Source organism: Xiphias gladius, chromosome 13 (genome assembly GCF_016859285.1).
Source record: "Xiphias gladius isolate SHS-SW01 ecotype Sanya breed wild chromosome 13, ASM1685928v1, whole genome shotgun sequence".
Classification (NCBI taxonomy): domain Eukaryota; kingdom Metazoa; phylum Chordata; class Actinopteri; order Istiophoriformes; family Xiphiidae; genus Xiphias; species Xiphias gladius.
In genome coordinates this window covers 12,911,459-12,930,259 of record NC_053412.1, presented here as the reverse complement: position 1 = coordinate 12,930,259, position 18,801 = coordinate 12,911,459, and the positions used below count along the sequence as shown (strand labels likewise).

The 18,801-nt window shown below is 42.5% G+C and overlaps 1 protein-coding gene across 4 annotated transcripts; it reads left to right on the top strand.

The window, feature by feature from the left end:
• The first annotated feature begins 465 nt into the window (after window positions 1-465).
• Window positions 466-18,105, top strand: ical1 (islet cell autoantigen 1-like). 4 transcript variants are annotated; one of them, XM_040142522.1, is made up of 15 exons: window positions 466-578; window positions 1,426-1,453; window positions 1,590-1,764; window positions 6,475-6,547; window positions 7,585-7,708; window positions 7,892-8,090; window positions 8,193-8,318; window positions 9,821-9,919; window positions 10,096-10,181; window positions 11,482-11,531; window positions 12,931-12,975; window positions 13,129-13,362; window positions 16,604-16,918; window positions 17,055-17,150; window positions 17,333-18,105. In XM_040142522.1, the coding sequence occupies exons 2-15, from the start codon at window positions 1,443-1,445 to the stop codon at window positions 17,446-17,448; spliced, it is 1,749 nt and encodes a 582-aa protein (XP_039998456.1). In that variant the 5' UTR covers window positions 466-578; window positions 1,426-1,442; the 3' UTR covers window positions 17,449-18,105. The 4 variants fall into 4 exon arrangements, with proteins under 4 accessions (XP_039998456.1, XP_039998455.1, XP_039998458.1 ...); XM_040142521.1 differs by lacking the exon at window positions 11,482-11,531 and adding an exon at window positions 10,686-10,735; XM_040142524.1 differs by lacking the exon at window positions 13,129-13,362.
• The last annotated feature ends 696 nt before the right edge of the window (window positions 18,106-18,801 follow it).

The following is an 18,801-nucleotide window of genomic DNA, read 5'->3' as shown; positions in this document are numbered from 1 at the left end:
TGTGACTCTGTCTGTTCATGTCATATTACCATACCGAAGTAGGGTGACCTGAGTTGGTTTTATCGGGGGGGGGGGGGGCAATTTGGAAAGCAAATTGCTGTGGAAGTGAATTACGTGCCTTCACCGAAGAGTCGGGATGAACAAGTATGGCGGTATTCGATGCAATGTTACACGGATTAGTAGTTTTATATCCAAATTTCATACACTTTAATGCAGCTTCGAAACCTTACGGGCGTCAGTTTATCTTTCCTGTTTTCTCCCGTTCGAGACAAATGCAAGTCAGAAAGGTCGCAGGAAATTTCAACTCGTTTTTACTGTTTTTGTTTTGTTTTTGGGTCCATCTCTAGGCACGACGCAAAGTGTCTGCCGTACCAGATTACCCGCTGAATGGCGCACCTCGCGCCTAGACGATCTTTTCGGTGTGACCCGAACAGCAGCGACCCCGCGTGTTCAGACGGCGCCACGGCTGCTTTGCATATCCTGTTTCTCTGACTCAGAGGATGACGGCAGTCCGGCTCGGAGGCTAGCCGACCTGCGCTGCATTGATGCTCGGACTGCTGAACAAAACTGAAAGCAAGGTAGAGCAAAAAAAATCGATGTCTAAATTAAATATGATAGTATAAGAAACAAACCGGACCGGTACAGTGGTACAGTTAAGTCTTCCCGAGACGTTACGCTGGTTTTGGCAGCGACACTTGCTACTAGCAAAACTGCTGCTAGCGCGCAAGCTCCTTTACAATTTCTGGCAGGTTCTCTCGACTACCGTTACGCCTGTTTCTTTTTCGATACCTTGTCATTAATTAATTTCACAATACTGATGAATGCCAGATTGACGCGTTGCTTTTTCATTCTGTGTCCTCAAGCCAGCGTTTGTTGCAACTCAACGCCTGCTCGATAGCCGGCTGGCTCTCAATTCTCTGGACTCCTTGAAGTCGCAGATGTTTGATCCTCGCTCCAAGAACCATGCTAGATTAGCCTTTTAGCCTCTAGCGCCGATGGGGTTTCCCCCCCCCCAGCCGCCGATAAGCGGTGATAACCGCTTATAACTCGATTATCACAGCTGTCAGCTCAGTTTTCATGCTCGATGGTGTCTGGTATCTCAGCGAAATTCAACAGGAAAAACCAGCAGCGGTTAGTTTTTCTGTTATTTCAGTCATTGTGAGTATGTCTCACACTACGATTAATGGACAGTCAATCAGTTTTGCATAAAAGCTTATCAAGCTAACACAGTGTGCAGCCTTCAGTCTAGTAAAGATGCCTGGTCGTGTCTTTTTGTGCGAGGACCTTTTAACAAGGACGAAATATGAATCCTAACGGACTTAAACGTTATTTTACACTTTAATTCCATTTTAAGGGCCATTTCTTCTCACTCTCCTCTCTATCCTCTCCTCTGTCTAAATATATCATCTCTTTTTGTCAAAACAGAAAAAGGCAAATATCCAATGATGGACGGGTATGTGTGAATTTCATATTTACCTGCACGACTTTTAACTGCAGCCGTACTATTATTGTGATATAAAACACAGCCAGGTAGAAACCCCGGCTGCATCCTAGTAGTGCCACTGACTGAACCGCTGCTCTGGTTCCAGGTTCGCGGGGGACATGCTTAGCACCAGCCGAGCTCTGCTCGACGAGGACAGCTCGGTGATGGCTCGCATGCAGAAGAAGTTCTGGAAGACCAAGCAGGTCCTTATCAAAGCCACGGGCAAGAAGGAGGATGAGTACGTGGTGGCGTCAGACGCTGACCTGGATGCCAAGCTCGAGGTAGGACAGGAGAAGTTCTAAGACCTTCATGATTTTGGGCATTCAGCAGGAGTTGCTACAGCACAAGCTGTGTGTCCATGTTACCTCTTATTCCACCAATGTTAATGCTGAACCTATTATACTTCATTTGGACAGGTGAAATGAGTCGTGTCTGATTATCTTTATTGTTGTATGCTTAAGTCAAAGATGTCATCCTGGAAAGACTCCCCACTCACTCTGCCATATCATTATTGAGTGTTTTTTTTTTTTTTTTTTTTTAACAACCAGTGATGGCCCTTTCCTAAGCATTAACTCTTTCCCAAGGAACCATGTTTGGTTTCTTTTCTTTCATTCAATACCTGCAGGAGCATTACATTCTGCCAAAACCATGGCTTCAGTTGAAAGCACAACAGCAAACCATAAATGGTACTAAATGCACTGTTCCATTTTTTTCCCAGGACCATTCGCGTATGACTTATTGCGGTGCTTGTAAAGAGAAAACCTTTCGCCATTGTGTAACGTAGCACTCGTGTAAAAAAAACTTTGTTGGGGGGGTAATCAATCAGATTTCATTCAGAAAGAAGTGAATTGTTGCTTGCACAACAGCCACGTTTTTCATAAGGCTGGAAGAGGTCCTTCGATCCTTTAATTAAATAATGTTCTAATACAACTGTGTAGAAAAAGTCCATTATAAGTAAAAGTCTTGCATTCAGTGCAGATTATCAGCTAAATGTACTTCAAATTTAAAAAAATTAAAAATACTTGTGCTGCAGTAAAATGGTTCCCTTTGACTGATATATTATATATATGACATTATGAGATTGTTACTACTGGTGCATCATTGCGTAAGCAGCATTTTACTGTTGTAGCTGCTCGAGGTGGAACTATTTTTAACTATTTTCTCTACATTTAGGTAGTTTAGTCTAGGGGTTCCCAACCTAGGGATCGGTGCCCTCCCAAAGGGTCACAAAATAAATCTGAGGGGTCTGAGACGATTAAGTGGAAAGAAATGAAGAAAAAAACAAAGTTCGGACACACAGATTTATATCCATTCATTGAACTTCTCAAGTTTTTGCTTTTTTAGATATATTGCATAATCTTATGTCTTTGGGCCCCAAACACTTATTTAAATGAAAACATCTAAAAAAATATATCTCTTTGGTTGAACTGCGAAAAACTAATAGACATCCGAATCACGACAAAGAGCCCCACTTAGACAAATGACTGGTTTTATCTTTAACAGTGTATTGTATTTTATAACCATATCATATGTTTTTAATGCAAAATGTTGATCTGCAAAGTAACTAATAACTCCAGATGTCAGATACGTTTAGTGGAGTACAAAGTACTACATTTCCCTCTGAAATATAGTAGAGTAGAACTATAAAGAAGCATACAATAGAAATACTCAAGTTCAGTTTTGTGGTACTTAACTACAGTACTCGAGTAAATGTACTTATTTACATTCAGAAGTCTTAATAATCACTGGTAAAACCCTTGGCTCAGACAGTAAAAACTCATGTTGAGCAGCCAAACGTGGTTCATACAAACCACCACAGAACTTAATTTAAGATTGTAGTGGAGCTCTCAAATGTCTTAAGGTACCAACTGTGTTAGGGTAAGTTTTGGGGAAAGGTGTCAGAAATGACCCACAAAACATCTTGAATATTTCCATGTGATGGAATGGTGCAGCCATAAAAACATAGAGCCTTTGTTTAAGAATCTCCCTCAGTGTAAACATCATATAGTTTCAATAAAGAGTTGAAATAATCTGATAAATGATATATGATGTCTTTTCCAACCTTATAGGGGGAAAAAAAGGTAAAACCTGGGTATAAATGGTTTGATAAAACAAGCCCTTTGCTTCTGGGTTGGGACTGATTTAGCTACAGAGAAGTTACCGCACATTTTGTTGAGCTATAATGGTATGTTCCACACTCAGTCTTTGTGTTATACACATAAACCAACCAACATTTCTGCAGCAAGTGCTTCTAAAAATAAAATGAGTGGGAAGTTTTGGAAAGAGCACACATTATATAGCTTCACGGTTAATACAAAAAAAGCTCAGAACATCGACAGTGTGTTGGCACACGGTATCCATTGTTTGCATAGCTATTTTTGTGCTGTCTAGTTTTAATAGTTATACGTGGGATGTCCCACCCCACATCACAGCTGTGAAAATGATGTCAACAGGGCTCTACCTCTAAGTTATTTCTCACCGGTGCAAGAAATTAGAGCGGACAGTTTGGATATGCTGAAACCTGGCTGGTATTTAGTTGTGACAGGCTGTCTGGCTATGTGGTCCTGTGACTAAGGGAGGTGGTAGAGTTTCAGCAGGCTAACAGAGATGCGCTGTGAGGCTTTTGTTTGCTCTGGAACAAGATCAGGCCTCTCTTGGCCTCCTGTTCTCATTGTCCCTTGATTCAGACCCCGTGAGACAGAAACAGAATGAGAAAATAGGGGAGAGCATTGAAGGATGAAAAAATAAAATTTCAAAGCCAGAGAACCACTACTACAGAGACAGATTTTTGAAGAGCAAGATCTGTCTTGCTGCATTTTTGCTTTCCTCTGTTTCCTTCACAAACTTCATCTTGACTCTGAGCCTTCTGCGACCCAGCAGAGCACTAAAATCACCAGGACAGATTAGATTTAGAGCCGTTTCTGCCTTGGAGGCTAACCTTGTTTTTATCTGGTTTTTAACACAGCATGGCCTCAGCGTATTTTCAAATTTCATCTCAGCGTCTTTAGCTTTGCGACCTGTGGGCTTATCGAATGACACATCCGATTAGATTGAGTCGACCGTTTTAAAAACATTTTTTTGCTTCATTTTTCAAACTTTAGTACAATTTTAAATCATCCAGTTGAAAGGAATTTATCCGTACTGAATCATGATTCATTTTATATCCTTCATTTTCATCAGTGTTGTTTTCTTTAGATGATGGAAAGAACTTTGACAGAACATCACGATAAGAGAGGCAAAAGTAAAAGTAGCGACGGGTACCAATGTGTATGTACTGCAAAAACATGGATGTTTATCTCCTGCCTCTGTTTTTCCCCCGCCATCTGGCTGTGACACAGACAGAGCAGTTGCCACTAGATAAACATGAAACTGATGATTCAATCAGTATTGCTCATATTACTAATAAACATTTAAGAAGGTTTTTTGTGCACAAGCAGGAACCTGCACGCAGCCAGATATCTGTAACCGACAGGTGCTGAGGTAGACGGACTGGAGGTAGTGACTGTTTATTCTAGAGTTAATCAGTAACCCCACATCATGGCCTCCCTTTGCTCTCTTACAGTCTTAGGTCTGCCTGGGTGCAGCCAGAACAAGCAGGTAGCACTTACTCTTCTTAATGTGTTTCCACTGGGTAACAAAGTCTGGCAGCAGCTGTTGCTTTGTCATTAGCTTAGCTGTCATTAGCCTAGCAGGTTTAAACCTGTGTTGTCTGGAAGAAAATCATGCGGTCTCTCAAAGGGGAACTCCGCCAATTTTACACATCACAGTCTGTATCCAGGTGTTGAGGAGTGCCACTGCAGAAGTGACAAAAGTTGTATAAAGCCTTTGTATCTCCAGAGGAAGCTCTGTGAGGTCTGATAAATGACCTCATGTGAGGTCACTTGAGTCAGCGTCGGTTGGGGCTGAGGACTACAAGTTTGAAAATTAAATCAGAGAAAATTATTTTGCTGCAGTTTATGTATCATGTAACAATGTCCTGACTATTTCTTGTGACTGGGTAGTTACTATAATTCAGGCATTTTTTTTTTTTTTTTTTTTTTAACAGGGATGTTGTGACATGTGATAAGAGAAAAACCACAGATCTAAGCTAGCTGCTTCAGTTTCAGGGTCCTGGTCCATTTGCTTGTGTAATGCGCATACAGGCCACTCTTTCTAATGACCCCACGCAGTTCACCATGTTGACAAGTCTCAATATGACTGATATGATTATAAGATAAAAAAGCTGAAATGACAATATACATGAGGACAAGATCATTTGTGCGCCGATAATCCTAAGTGCAATAAAAAGGTTCAAAGACTTTAAGCTCAAATTCAGTAACGGCTGTTGTCTGTCATCTGTGTTCTGTGACTACTTCTGAGATACAAAAATCAGTACAGTTGATAAGGTTGCAAAACAGACACTGAACTTCAGCAGCCATTGTTATTTGCCAGAAATGTCACACTGTTAATATAAGCAGATGCCGAATTGGAACTGAAAGTAGTCAGTACAGATAAAAGCAACGGACTCCAGCCTCAACCCAAATTTAAATTTAAAAACACATACATACACGTCCTGAGCCTAATGCCTTTCTACCTCCCTTCAGGCTTTAAAAGCTGAGGTCACCCCCTTCCTCCCCCACTCTTCCCTTTCTATCAGACAGCAGGACTGGAGTGGCCTCAAAATCTGTGCTGCTATGACGCACGCTCATTATTTAGTCACTGGTGTTGCCTAGCAGATGGGAGAAGGGGCAGCTGACCACCCGACAGATAGCAAAGAGAGAGAAAAATATGTTTACTGATTGAGAGTGCTGCCTCGCCGAAGCAGAGGGATAAAACAGCACACTGCAAAAAGCCTTGAAATAAGTGACGTAAAGTGTACACCAGTGGCAGGAAAATCTCAAAATGACATGTTGGTTGAAAATGGAACTGTTTTGAGAAAAAGGTCTCTAGATGAAAATGTTGTAGTAACCAACTGTGTTTGTAAAGTATTCTGATTTGGCCTGTCTCTGCAGTTCTTCCGCTCGGTTCAGTCCACGTGCACAGAGCTGCTGAAGGTGATTGAGAAGTACCAGCACAGGATTACACGTGAGTGACAGGAGACGTACGACTAACCAACTTTTCCCAAATAGAAGATGCCGTTTAACCTGTTTTTTTTTTTTGTTTTTTTTTTGTGGTTATGATTCGTTCAGCAGATGTTTTGGTCCCAGATCCGTGAGAAATCTTGGCCCCGTTTCCTGATAACAATGTATTTACACTGGGAATGATGCAGCATATTAATAAAGCTTAAAAGCCCACAACATGAAATAAAAAATATAGAAGATATGGAAAGTGAAGACACAACCTTAGTAAAGTGGAATTTCATCCAGAACAGAGAATTCTTTACTTTGATGCGGCCCCCAACCCCCTGGAGTTTTCTTTTTAAGCTTTGTCTGCTTTTTGTTTTGTTTTTTTCAGTAGGTCCTGTAAAGTTCGTACTACTACCACTTGAGTGGTCAAAAGCCAAAGTTACTTTGGGCTTTCTATTTCAACCACTCGGCTTGCTTCCTAACTTGTTTTCATGCCTTCTCAATTGAAAAATCTGTCATGTGTAGAGTTGCCCAATTGTATGTTTCCCATCTTTTGAATTACGAACTACTGCGTTTCGGGACTGTGAACAGAAAGTAGCATACATACCGTGGACAATACTTTTTTCCTTTTTTTTTAATTCCATTGTGGAATTTTGAGTGGATACATTTTTCACACTCAGATTTCGGACAGTCAAATAAAAATGGCGAACGGTAAAAATAGTGCAACATATAGTAAATGGAATGATGTCGGAAACAACTTTAGCCTCGTACAATGGTTTTGGGAAACGCTTCTTAAGCTTAAGATGGTTTCACAAAAGGGATTTTACGATCATCTTAGCCTTAAGTTTCTTTTGGGAAACATGGTCCTGGTCTCCTTGTTCAAGTCATAATCTTGGAACAGTGTTAGTGGCATTTTTACTGCCACAGTTATGGTATGTGGAAGTCAATTATGAAACCACACGATTCACTCCTTATTCTAAAAAGTGATCTACCATGATTAAGGGGATCTTTCCTTCAGAGGATTTAATAAAGCCTCGACATTTCCTTGTGCAACAGGCTTGTCTCAGGAAGAGAACGAGCTCGGCCTGTTTCTGCGCTTCCAGGCCGAACATGATCGCACCAAGGCTGGAAACATGATGGATGCCACCAGCAAGGCCCTGTGCACCTCCGCCAAGCAGAGGTCAGCAGCAACAAAAAATAATGAAACCAATGATTATGTGCTAAAGAAATAATATACAATGCATAACAAATTATCTTAAACGTTCCAGAAAAAAAAGAAATTGTCATTTTTTTTCTGTATATCGTCGTTTAACGGATTATATTCTCCAACATCCTCTTACTGTGTCTTTTTATTTTTCCAAAGGATGGCACTTTGCCCACCGCTGCACCGTTTGCACCAGGAAGTGGAGACATTCAGGCGGCGTGCCATCGCCGACACACTGCTGACAGTCAGCCGTATGGAGAAGGCCCGCACAGAGTACAGAGGAGCTCTGCTCTGGATGAAAGACATATCACAGGAACTGGACCCAGACACTTACAAACAGCTGGAAAAGTTCCGCAAGGTAGGAGGACGTTCACTTGAGTTTAAGACTGTGGACGGGTACTCTCTCTCAATGATGTAATATACTGTATTTCTGACTTGGTTTTTGTCTTTCTGTCGACAGGTCCAAGCCCAGGTCAGAGGGACGAAGAGCCAGTTTGAGAAACTGAAAAATGATGTTTGTCAGAAGGTGGACATGCTGGGAGCGAGTCGCTGCAACATGCTTTCCCACTCCCTCTGTACCTATCAGGTATGTGTCTGTCAAAACTGTATTGTACTAACCTATACTCACTGACCACTTTATTAGGAACACCTGTACACCTGTTTATTCATGCAATTATCCAATCAGCCAATCATGTGGCAGGAATGCAATGCATAAACTCAGATAAAGGTCAGAAGCTTCAGTTAATGTTCACATCAAACATCAGAATGGAGAGAAAATGTGATCCCGGTGACTTGATCGTGGCATGATTGTTGGTGCCAGACGGTCTGGTTTGAATATTTCTGAAATTGTTGATCACCTATGATTTTCAGTCACAACAGTCTCTTGGGTGGGCACAGTCTCACCAAAACTGGACAGTTGAAGAATGTAAAAATTTGGCCTGGTCTGATGAATCTGGTTTTCTGCTGAGGCAACAGGTGGTAGGGTAAGGGACCTCAACAGCTTGAATCCATGGACCCAACCTTCCTTGTTTCAACAGTCCAGGCTGGTGGCGGTGGTGTAATGGTGTGGGGAGTGTTTTCTTGACCCCTTAATACCAATCAATCATGGTTTGAATGCCACAGCCTGTCTGAGTATTGTTGCTGACCATGTGAATCCCTTTATGGCCACAGTTTACCATCTTCTAGTGGCTTCTTCCAGCATGATAATGCTCCATGTCACAAAGCAAAAGTTGTCTCAAGCTGGTTTGGTGAACATGACAATGAGTTCAGTGAACTGCAGTGGGGGTACTGGGGGTTGTGTGCGGGACTCTTTCTTGGCTTGCTGCAGTAACGTCCTTGCCATGCAGCCAGCAGGGAGTCAAGGTCGTCAGTGCGTCTGGCCAAGAAATAGTCCAGTATATAAGCCCTTGAAAAAACTTCTTATTAACTGTCTATGGGTAACATTCAGAAAACCCCTATTATTAATGACACTGGTTGCCATTAAGTGAACTGCAGTCAGCCTTCTGTTGCTCACACTTGTGCACATGCTTGCACTCTGTAGGTAGGCGCGAACGTTAGCTAGTGTTTCCCACTGTTGACACTGTAGGGGAGAGGAATAGAGGCATTGAGGCAAGGCACTCGGGAGGGAGCATAAATGTCGCATCCTTTGGATTTTCCTGGAAAATTCGTCCCGTGTGCTTTACGTAGAAATCAGTCCACAGGCTGTTATGAATGACTGAGAAAGTCAGGGACGGTCTTTTTAAGTTACATCACGATCCGTTCACACTTTGGCAATAAAACAGTGACTGATACATGTGAATTGCTTCACATTCTTACATATATTACCTTTAAAAAAACAAGATAGAACGTGTTAATTTAGTGAGCTGTACAGGACACCTGCAATGCTTTAGTAGACTGATCATTAAAAGGAAATCTGTTCCAGTTACAACATTCAATTCTTCACTCATATTAAGACTGACAAAGTCTTAACTAAACTTTTCAGATTTTGCAATCAACTGTTATTTTGAAAAGATTTGCTAATACACAGGTATCTTAAGTCTGTCTGCCTGCTTGTTTGTCCATGTTATTCATGCTTTCCTGTCATGGCAGACCACGCTGCTGCAGTTCTGGGAGAAGACGGCCCACGCCATGTCAGAGATCCATGAGGCCTTCCAGGGACATGTACCATACCAGTTCACCACACTCAAGGTAGTTCAAACTGAAGAGACACCACTGTGCCACACAAGTCCAGGGGGGATTCGATTGTTGTTGTTCCAACTTAAGGCGCACTCTGCACACTCATAGCGATCCAACTTCTTGAAGCTGAAGTTCTGTGTTAACACATGGGTCTAAATGACATGTACCAGCATTCATCCCTCTTATAGGATCTGCGGGATCCGCTGGAGCAGATAACAGACTCACAGAAACAAGCGGACAAGAAGGAGCAGGCTGTTCAAAGCAACGCAGACAAGTGAGAACACATTGAACACACATCTTGAATTTTGTTTTTAAGTAAAAAGATTGTTTCATATAACCAGAAAAATCTTTTATCATCAGTAAATCATATAGAGTCTGATGTGTGTTACTGAACCCGGTATTAAAACACACACATTCTGCCATACCATCTGTCTCTGTTTTCTTGCCACTACTCTCTTCTCTCTGCTGTGATCAATAAAACACGCACGCACGCACGCACACACGCACACAAACACACACACACACACACTCACACTCACTTTCCATCTCTGTATTTTCACCTTACATTCATACAGTATGGTGACAGTAGTTACCTGTGTGGTAGTTGAGGGCTTTAGAATATCAAGACCTAAGCTGTGCTTTTTCTGTTTAACAGCAGCTCTGAATCAAATAGAGCCTACTGTATCGCTAAAAATAGCACAACCATGTCTCACCAGCTAATTGTGTCATATTTTCATTTTTTCCCCTCCTCCCTCCTCCCTCCTTCCCTTTTCCTCAGTCTGGTGTCCTTGGACGACGACAAGCCATCAGGAAGTGCCTCTGACACAGGTATGTACTGCCGCCTGTAGGCCGAAGCACACGATGAAATGTCCACCAGGGAAATCGCGGCCTCTATATTTTGAGCGTTTCAGAAATTATGACGTACTGTAATTTTCTGTTAGGGTTTGAAATATTAGCAGAGGATCAACATTTAAAATGGAGAAAACAGGGTTATCTTGGATAGATACACAAAAATATCACATGACAGTAGCTCAGATTTCATAATGACATTTACCATAAGCCATTAGACTGTAAGTAAATGCTGGCAAACCACTTGAATGGCTTAAACAATAAATGTATTTACAATTCAAAATTGTAGATAACATGACTCAGCTGCCTGACACATCCTAGTCAGCTCTATCCAATCACATCGTTCTAATTATAATAATTATAATGTTATAATACCTATAATAGTGCTGTATCTTTCATATTGTTACATAGAACAAGATTGCACATGCAGGCAGACACACACACACACACACACACAAACACACACACACACACACTCACACTCACTTTCCATCTCTGTATTTTCACCTTACATTCATACAGTATGGTGACAGTAGTTACCTGTGTGGTAGTTGAGGGCTTTAGAATATCAAGACCTAAGCTGTGCTTTTTCTGTTTAACAGCAGCTCTGAATCAAATAGAGCCTACTGTATCGCTAAAAATAGCACAACCATGTCTAACCAGCTAATTGTGTCATATTTTCATTTTTTCCCCTCCTCCCTCCTCCCTCCTTCCCTTTTCCTCAGTCTGGTGTCCTTGGACGACGACAAGCCATCAGGAAGTGCCTCTGACACAGGTATGTACTGCCGCCTGTAGGCCGAAGCACACGATGAAATGTCCACCAGGGAAATCGCGGCCTCTATATTTTGAGCGTTTCAGAAATTATGACGTACTGTAATTTTCTGTTAGGGTTTGAAATATTAGCAGAGGATCAACATTTAAAATGGAGAAAACAGGGTTATCTTGGATAGATACACAAAAATATCACATGACAGTAGCTCAGATTTCATAATGACATTTACCATAAGCCATTAGACTGTAAGTAAATGCTGGCAAACCACTTGAATGGCTTAAACAATAAATGTATTTACAATTCAAAATTGTAGATAACATGACTCAGCTGCCTGACACATCCTAGTCAGCTCTATCCAATCACATCGTTCTAATTATAATAATTATAATGTTATAATACCTATAATAGTGCTGTATCTTTCATATTGTTACATAGAACAATATTGCACATGCAGGCAGACACACACACACACACACACACACACACACTGTGGGCTGTGGGGAACATCGCCATTGAAAACAAGGAATTTATCTTCTCTTCCACTTTCCAGTTTCCCTCTTTATTGAACCACCTGTTAACTTACGTGGGGAAAAGTAAGGAAGTACACCATAATATGAACATATCAGTAGTGTTGAGTGAGTGAATGAATGAATGAATGAATGAAAGAAATAAACCCACCATTTGCAGCATCGTGGTTGCATGAATGCAGCAGGGGAAACGATCGAATTCATCTGTGCACTATCTTGGATGAGGAGCTGTACGAGCAATCTAAGTTTAATTCACCATTTCTGAAATTATTGGTTGTGACAGACTCAAATCATCCCTGTCAATCAAGAGGATTGGGGCGGGGGGTGGAATTAACGCGCAAGGAACACAAGGTTTACGCCAAAATGAAGAATCATTCTATTCACCTGAATGGTAGCTGTACCGTCATAGCAGTCAGCATGGAACCAAACGCAGAGCTAGTGACCTGCTGTAGTTCCATCTCAGTCTGCTGCACTCTGTGGATAAGAATCTGGGCATTTTAAAGGGTAATTCTAATAAAAATGGACATTTAGCCATCACATTTCACCAAAGGGCTTGATCAGTGTGTTGTAGTTTAAAGGATTTGTTGGGAGTACTACTGCACAGGTGGAAGCATGCGCTAAAACTCCGTTTTGACTTTTTTTTCTGTTACTACTTTTTGTCATGTTATCTGTGTTTAGCTAGTTGCCTGCCAAATAAATACACCTGCAAATCACCAAAACCTGACCAGAAGTGTAAAATCCTGTACTACCAGAACCTGCTTTTTAACAGCGCTTGTGTTACCTGGGCTGGCTATTTCCTTTAATCGCACCTGGTTTTCATCAAGTTAAAAATCATGAGTTTTATTCTATTGTTTTGGGTGTGCTTTCCTTTCTAGACCCCACTCACGGCGGTGAAGGACAGAGCCAAACCAGCGACAGTGGTAAGTGTGTGCGCGAGTGTGTGTATGGTTTGTCAATGAGTGTTTGGCATTTTCTGAAGCCAGCACTTGTGTAAATAGTTCAAATGTGTACATTGGGATTGCTGTTGCTTACTGTGGACCGGATGCCTTGGCTTTCTGATACTGTGATCTCAGTGCACCAAAAAGCTTCCGTAGCCACGTCAGCCCTGCATGATCTGAGAGGACTGTCAGCGGGCTCTGATGACAACCTGATGCTCATGGCCTGTGATCGGCCACGGCCACATCTCCCAGCCCCGACAAGTGTCCCACTCCAGCCCCAGCTCCTGTCTCCTTCTCAGGCTGGAGACCAGAATGAGCCCTGGGGCTTTGGAAGCCTCCAATCCAGCCTCACTCAGCTGCCTGCCACCGGTAAACGGCCGACTGTTTACTAATTCTTCCACCTGTGAATTCTAACTTCAAGGTGCCTCACTGGTTCCCACTTTCCCATTGACTTTGTTTGGTTTGATACAGAAATCAAACTCCTGGGATTTCAACTCTGCTTCCTTCTGCAATTTAGGTCTGAATTCATGTCTGTCTGGCTGGTGCAAGAGACTTTGTTTCCTTCACCTTTGGCATTTAGGAAAAACAGTCGAGCATCTGCTTCACTTCTGAGTCTCACTTCTTTGATATTCCGAGCTGCATTTACGCAGAATTTCCAGTGAAGTTAGCGTTTTGCAGACCGGAGCAGCTCTAGTGAATAAGTGGGGCTGTGTGTCGAAGGAATGTCCGAGCCTTAAGGCAGCAGGTGTTGCTGAAGTTGCAAAAACATCACAGTCTTATGAACAAGCTAATTTGTTGATCTAAGAGAGCAGGAGAGTGAGAGGGGGAGAGAGAGAGAAGCCGTCACTGCTAAGCTAAAGTACCTGGCAGATCTAAATGTTGTGTAAACAACAGTGGGAAGTCGCTAAAAGAAGGTTAGAGCAATTAGTGCTCGAGCAGAGCTAAGGTAAGTTTAAATGAACAGCGGGTACTTAGCCACGCCAATGAAGAAATAGCAAAATTAGCTGGGTTGAGATAGAGCAGCCACAATGCTACTGGCAACACAGAAACGCTGGCAACCGGAAATAAGACGGTACGCTTAAGAAGCACGTCAGCACGAGAATGGCCACTCACTACTGTTAGTTAAAAGAAATTTTACTCAAGTAGAAGTAAAATAACTTAAAATGTACTCAGAGTAAAAATGTACTCAGATAAAAGTACAGAGTAAGTCAGTTGAAATGTACTCTGGGTTTTTTTAAAAGAGGGGAAGGGGGGGGGGGGTTGTTCTATGGTGATAATAATGGTATATCATAAAACTGTTACATTAACAAACATCTTGACGCTACCAGGCGTATGTGCATCGTATTTTTCCCCGGTGAAAACCAATAAATTCCAGGCGCAGGCACTTGGCAGCCTGCGCCTACAACTGATAATTACAAATATAGACTCAGTTGGCAGTTTATTTGGAACACCTAGCTGAAACCGATGCAGTCTAATGCAACAGTCCTATGATAAATCCTCCATTCCTGAAGCTTATAACGTGCAGTTTTTATTGAAATTGTTTTAGAGAGTTGTTGATTCAACTGTGTGATTATTTTGGAGGGTGTAGTATGTGGAGCTGTTGAACTGACTTGCATTACAGGGAGGTGTTTCTGTTATTTAGCCTACCTTCATTGGTTATAAGTGGGGTGGACAAAATAATAGAAACACCTGGACGCTGCGGCAGGTGTAAATAGACTTTATGTAGCTGTAGTTTTGTGTTGGAGTTTGTGTTAATATGAATTATGACACAGAGATTTTCATTTTTACTGCAAATGTGTATCGGTTCCAAATATTGGTTATCGGTCTCATAATTACAGATAATTAGCGTTAGAATTGGCCTGGTCGACCCCCTTCTCTAAAGCTCACTAATTAACACGTTGTATCTCAATTCTTCAATCCATACCAGTTACTGGTCCGCCACATACCACCCTGTAAAACTGTGAATTGTTGTTCCAGACGTAGGTTCCTACTGCTGGAGCACATCTATGAACAGCCAGGAGATAAACAATTGACCCTGTGATGAACTACTTTGACCCCAAATCCCAGCTGCATAATCAAGAACTGGACAAACACCAGCCTGAATTTGGTGTACACGAGGAAACCACTGTCTTGCTTAACTGTGTAAACAAGCATTTTTTGGTGTGGAAATTACTGTAGGGCTCCTCCAAGGAGACCTTTTGCATATTTCAGTCAGTTAATATCATAATCCGGTAGGTTTGTTCCAAGTCAATCCCTTTCATTAATTATGTTAACCAAACATTGTAATCTCACCAGTACTTTTGTAGAATGTTTAATGACCACAGTGAGTGTGTCCGTATTTCTAACCCTGAGAAAAGAATGTCTTCCGTGTTATTTCCTTGAATGACGACTGCATTTTCAAGAAGATAACCAAATTTACACACAGAGAAAAGAAACAAGTAATTGCTGGCGAAGCCTCGAGCCAAGGGCTAACAGCATCTAATCGAGCACACCTGTGCTTTGTCATGCAAGTGTACCTGGGAAATGTAGTTCCCACGGTCCAAATCAACAGCACACTCTACAAATACGACATATAACAAATACTGAACATCAGTTAATACCGAAATAAATAAAGAATAGAAACATGTTTCTGTGTATTTGGACATTGGCAATTCTAGTTGTGAGCTACATTTTCCATGTGCACCTGTGAGACAAAAGCACAGGTGTGCACCTTCTGATGTTGTTGTTGGCTGTGCGACTCCCTCCTGGCAAACATTGTCCCGGATGAAAGTCTAGAGCAGTGGTTCCACAAACTTTTTCTGTCTTGTCCCGCGTTGGAAGCCAGAACAGATCTTTCAAATGAAAAGTTCAACTTTGCCAGTTTTTACGCTCTCTCACTACATTGACAGTGGAGTAGGGAGAAAGACGTGCCTCTGCATTTAGGATTTTTCACTGTCAGAAGTTGGCCCGTCTCGCGCTCCATGCGTCGTTTTGCTTTCTGAATAAATCCTGCCACTTTGAGTCTGGAGAGACTTGCTAGCGTCAAAGCGCTCTGGTTTGTTTCCGGGTTCTCAAATGAACCAGATTCATGCAGCTTTTTTCCCAGCAGGCAGTTCCCCTCGTCGTGTCAGGACGAGCACGGGTTTCTCTAATAACAGTGACGAAGGCCTCACTCCAGCAGTTCATGTCATTGTTTCCACCAGTGTCGTGCAAGTCTGCTCTGCAAAGCCAGCAAAATGTCAGCAAATACAATAGAAAGGTCTTCTAGATTGCAAAGCCATATTGTTGTGTGATAAAATGAATAGTTATACAGTATTTTCTTCACCTGACACAAAGTATATATCCACTGAAAATACATCAGGGCAGTTTTTTGAGCCTTGGATTTTCCGATGCGGAAACTACTGCTGAGTGCACGAAGAAATTTTTTAAGTGCTTTTTAGTCATTTCAGCCGTCTTTTCTCTTGTAATTTTCTCTTTCTCAAGGTCAAACTTTACCTTTGTTAACTGTCTCTATCGCTGCTTAGATCCTGATCTGTAACCAACTGGTGCTCAGTCACATTTGGCCTCTCCAGAATCAGCTGCCTCTGGTCTTATAAAGCACCCCTCTTTTCGTTCCCCCTCCCACCTCTAGGTTGTGGTCTGCTCTCAGGTGGTCAACCCGACCCTGCAGGGACAGGGCTGAGACCAGAGGAGGAGGACAGTGAGAAGGGCGACATGGCCTTCCTCAAGGACCTCCTCAGCCCCGGTCCAGGGGCAAACGATGAGTTCAGCAAAGAGTGGCAGGATGCTTTCGGGATGTTTGACCCCCCCAGAGGCCCTCCCGCAGTCCCTCCTGCAGTCACAGGGGCAGTGAGCAGTGGGCAAGCAGCGTGTCTGCCCTCTAACCCTCCGAGCCCCACAGGCTTCCTGCCCTCCCAGCTGCTGGATCACAGCCTGAGTGCCACAGGTTAGACACACTGCACTCTTCTGGAGGGATGAGCTCACTGCACCACGCTGACTGGTTGCTCTTTGTGATACAGAAGCATCAGCATAAAGAATAACCGGGTTTTTTATAATTCCTCCCACCCTGCTTTGTCTTTTAGGCTGGTCAACCCCACCTATGTTCCAAGCTCCACCCCTGCAGCCTTCTCCTGGTCAGAAGCAATCAGCTCAGTTGGCTCCAAGTCCAGCAGCCAATGGTAAGGTCTCTCTCAGTCTGTGTCCCAGTCTTGATCAGTTTTTTTGAAGGGATGATGCTAAACGATAGTTTTACTTATTAAATATATGACATTGGCTGTGTTATTTTATTGTACAGACCTAAACCTAACTTTTCCCATAATGGTGTGTGTGTGTGCTTGTGTGTGTGCGTGTACGCGCACAGCTGCTCCAGGTGGATCCAAAGACATGTCCGCCTGGTTCAACCTGTTTGCAGACCTGGATCCTCTCTCCAACCCAGACGCCATTGGACGCTCCGCGGATGAGCTGCTCAATGCCTGAAGTTCTGTGTGTGTGTGTGTGTGTGTGTGTGTGTGTCTGTGTGTCTGTGTGTGTGTGATTTCTCTCCAAGGTTCTGGATTTCAGCAACTTATCATGTCAACAACCACGTAAATGATCTCACACTAACAGTGAAACACACACACAGACATTATGAACACACATGCACCTGCATTTCTGTTACAAAGAAGAGATGTGTACATGACCTGGTTTAAAAATACTCATATTTGTGTTACATTGGACGACGACATTTTCCACTGACGATTGTTAAACTCTCCTCCTCTGCAGCTCACAGCTGCTCTCTGCAGCTTTGAACTAGACTGTTAACACAACACAAGACGCCAATGACTCACGTGCACACAGCAAACCTCATGTGCTCTGTGTTAGTTTTCACTGCTAGTGACTGCAGCTCCTGTCGGGCGGACAGAATGTTTGGGTTACGGTTGTGCTTTGGACAGCGTTGCCTGCTTTTCTGTCTTTGATTCATGTTTGCCTCGTTTGGGTGTGTCAGTTTGCTGTGTGTACACATCACAAGGGAAAACAATCTATTTACTCTCTAACGTTTATATGTAGTAGCACATGATTGTCACATATGAACGAAGAGCATATATGTATAAATGTGTGTGTGTATATATATATATATATCTATATATATATATCTATATATATATATATATATCTATATATATATATATATATGTGTGTGTGTGTGTGTGTGTGTGTGTGTGTGTGTGTGTGTGTGTTGGACACAGTGTTTGTATGAGACAAGATGGGACCCTGTGCCTGTTACTGAGCCTGGATTTGCACACACAAAGAAGAACTGCACCAAAGGCCTGTATCACAAAGCAGGTTCTGTTTAGCCTCCCCACCAGTCAGCTCCGTTAACTCCGGGTCCTCCAGTCCACCTATGAGTGTGCTCAGGGGGAAAGAGCCAGAGTTCTGCATTACATGCAGCCCGACCGGGACCCCACGAGTGGCGTATGTAACACGACGCGGGCTTAAAGGGTGATTCCGTTGGGGAAAATGTGGTCACCGACGCAGCAAAGCTTTATCCTGCAGGGTGAACAAACACTATATAACGACACAGCTACGGTAGAATAAGAAGAAGAAGTAATCTCCAAATATTAAAAGTAGGGCTGTAAGTAAGTGTAGGAATTATTATATAGGCCTTACTATTACATTCCCATCAGCCTCAGCTGTACTTTTTGTCTAGTGCTAGCCAGCAAAGGTTAGCGTGCTAATATGCTAAAATAAGGCGTTGAACATGGTCAACATTACCTGCTGAAAAGCAGCATGTTAGCATTGTCAGTACGAACGTGTTAGCATGCTGATGTTAGCATTTAGCTCCACGCTCGG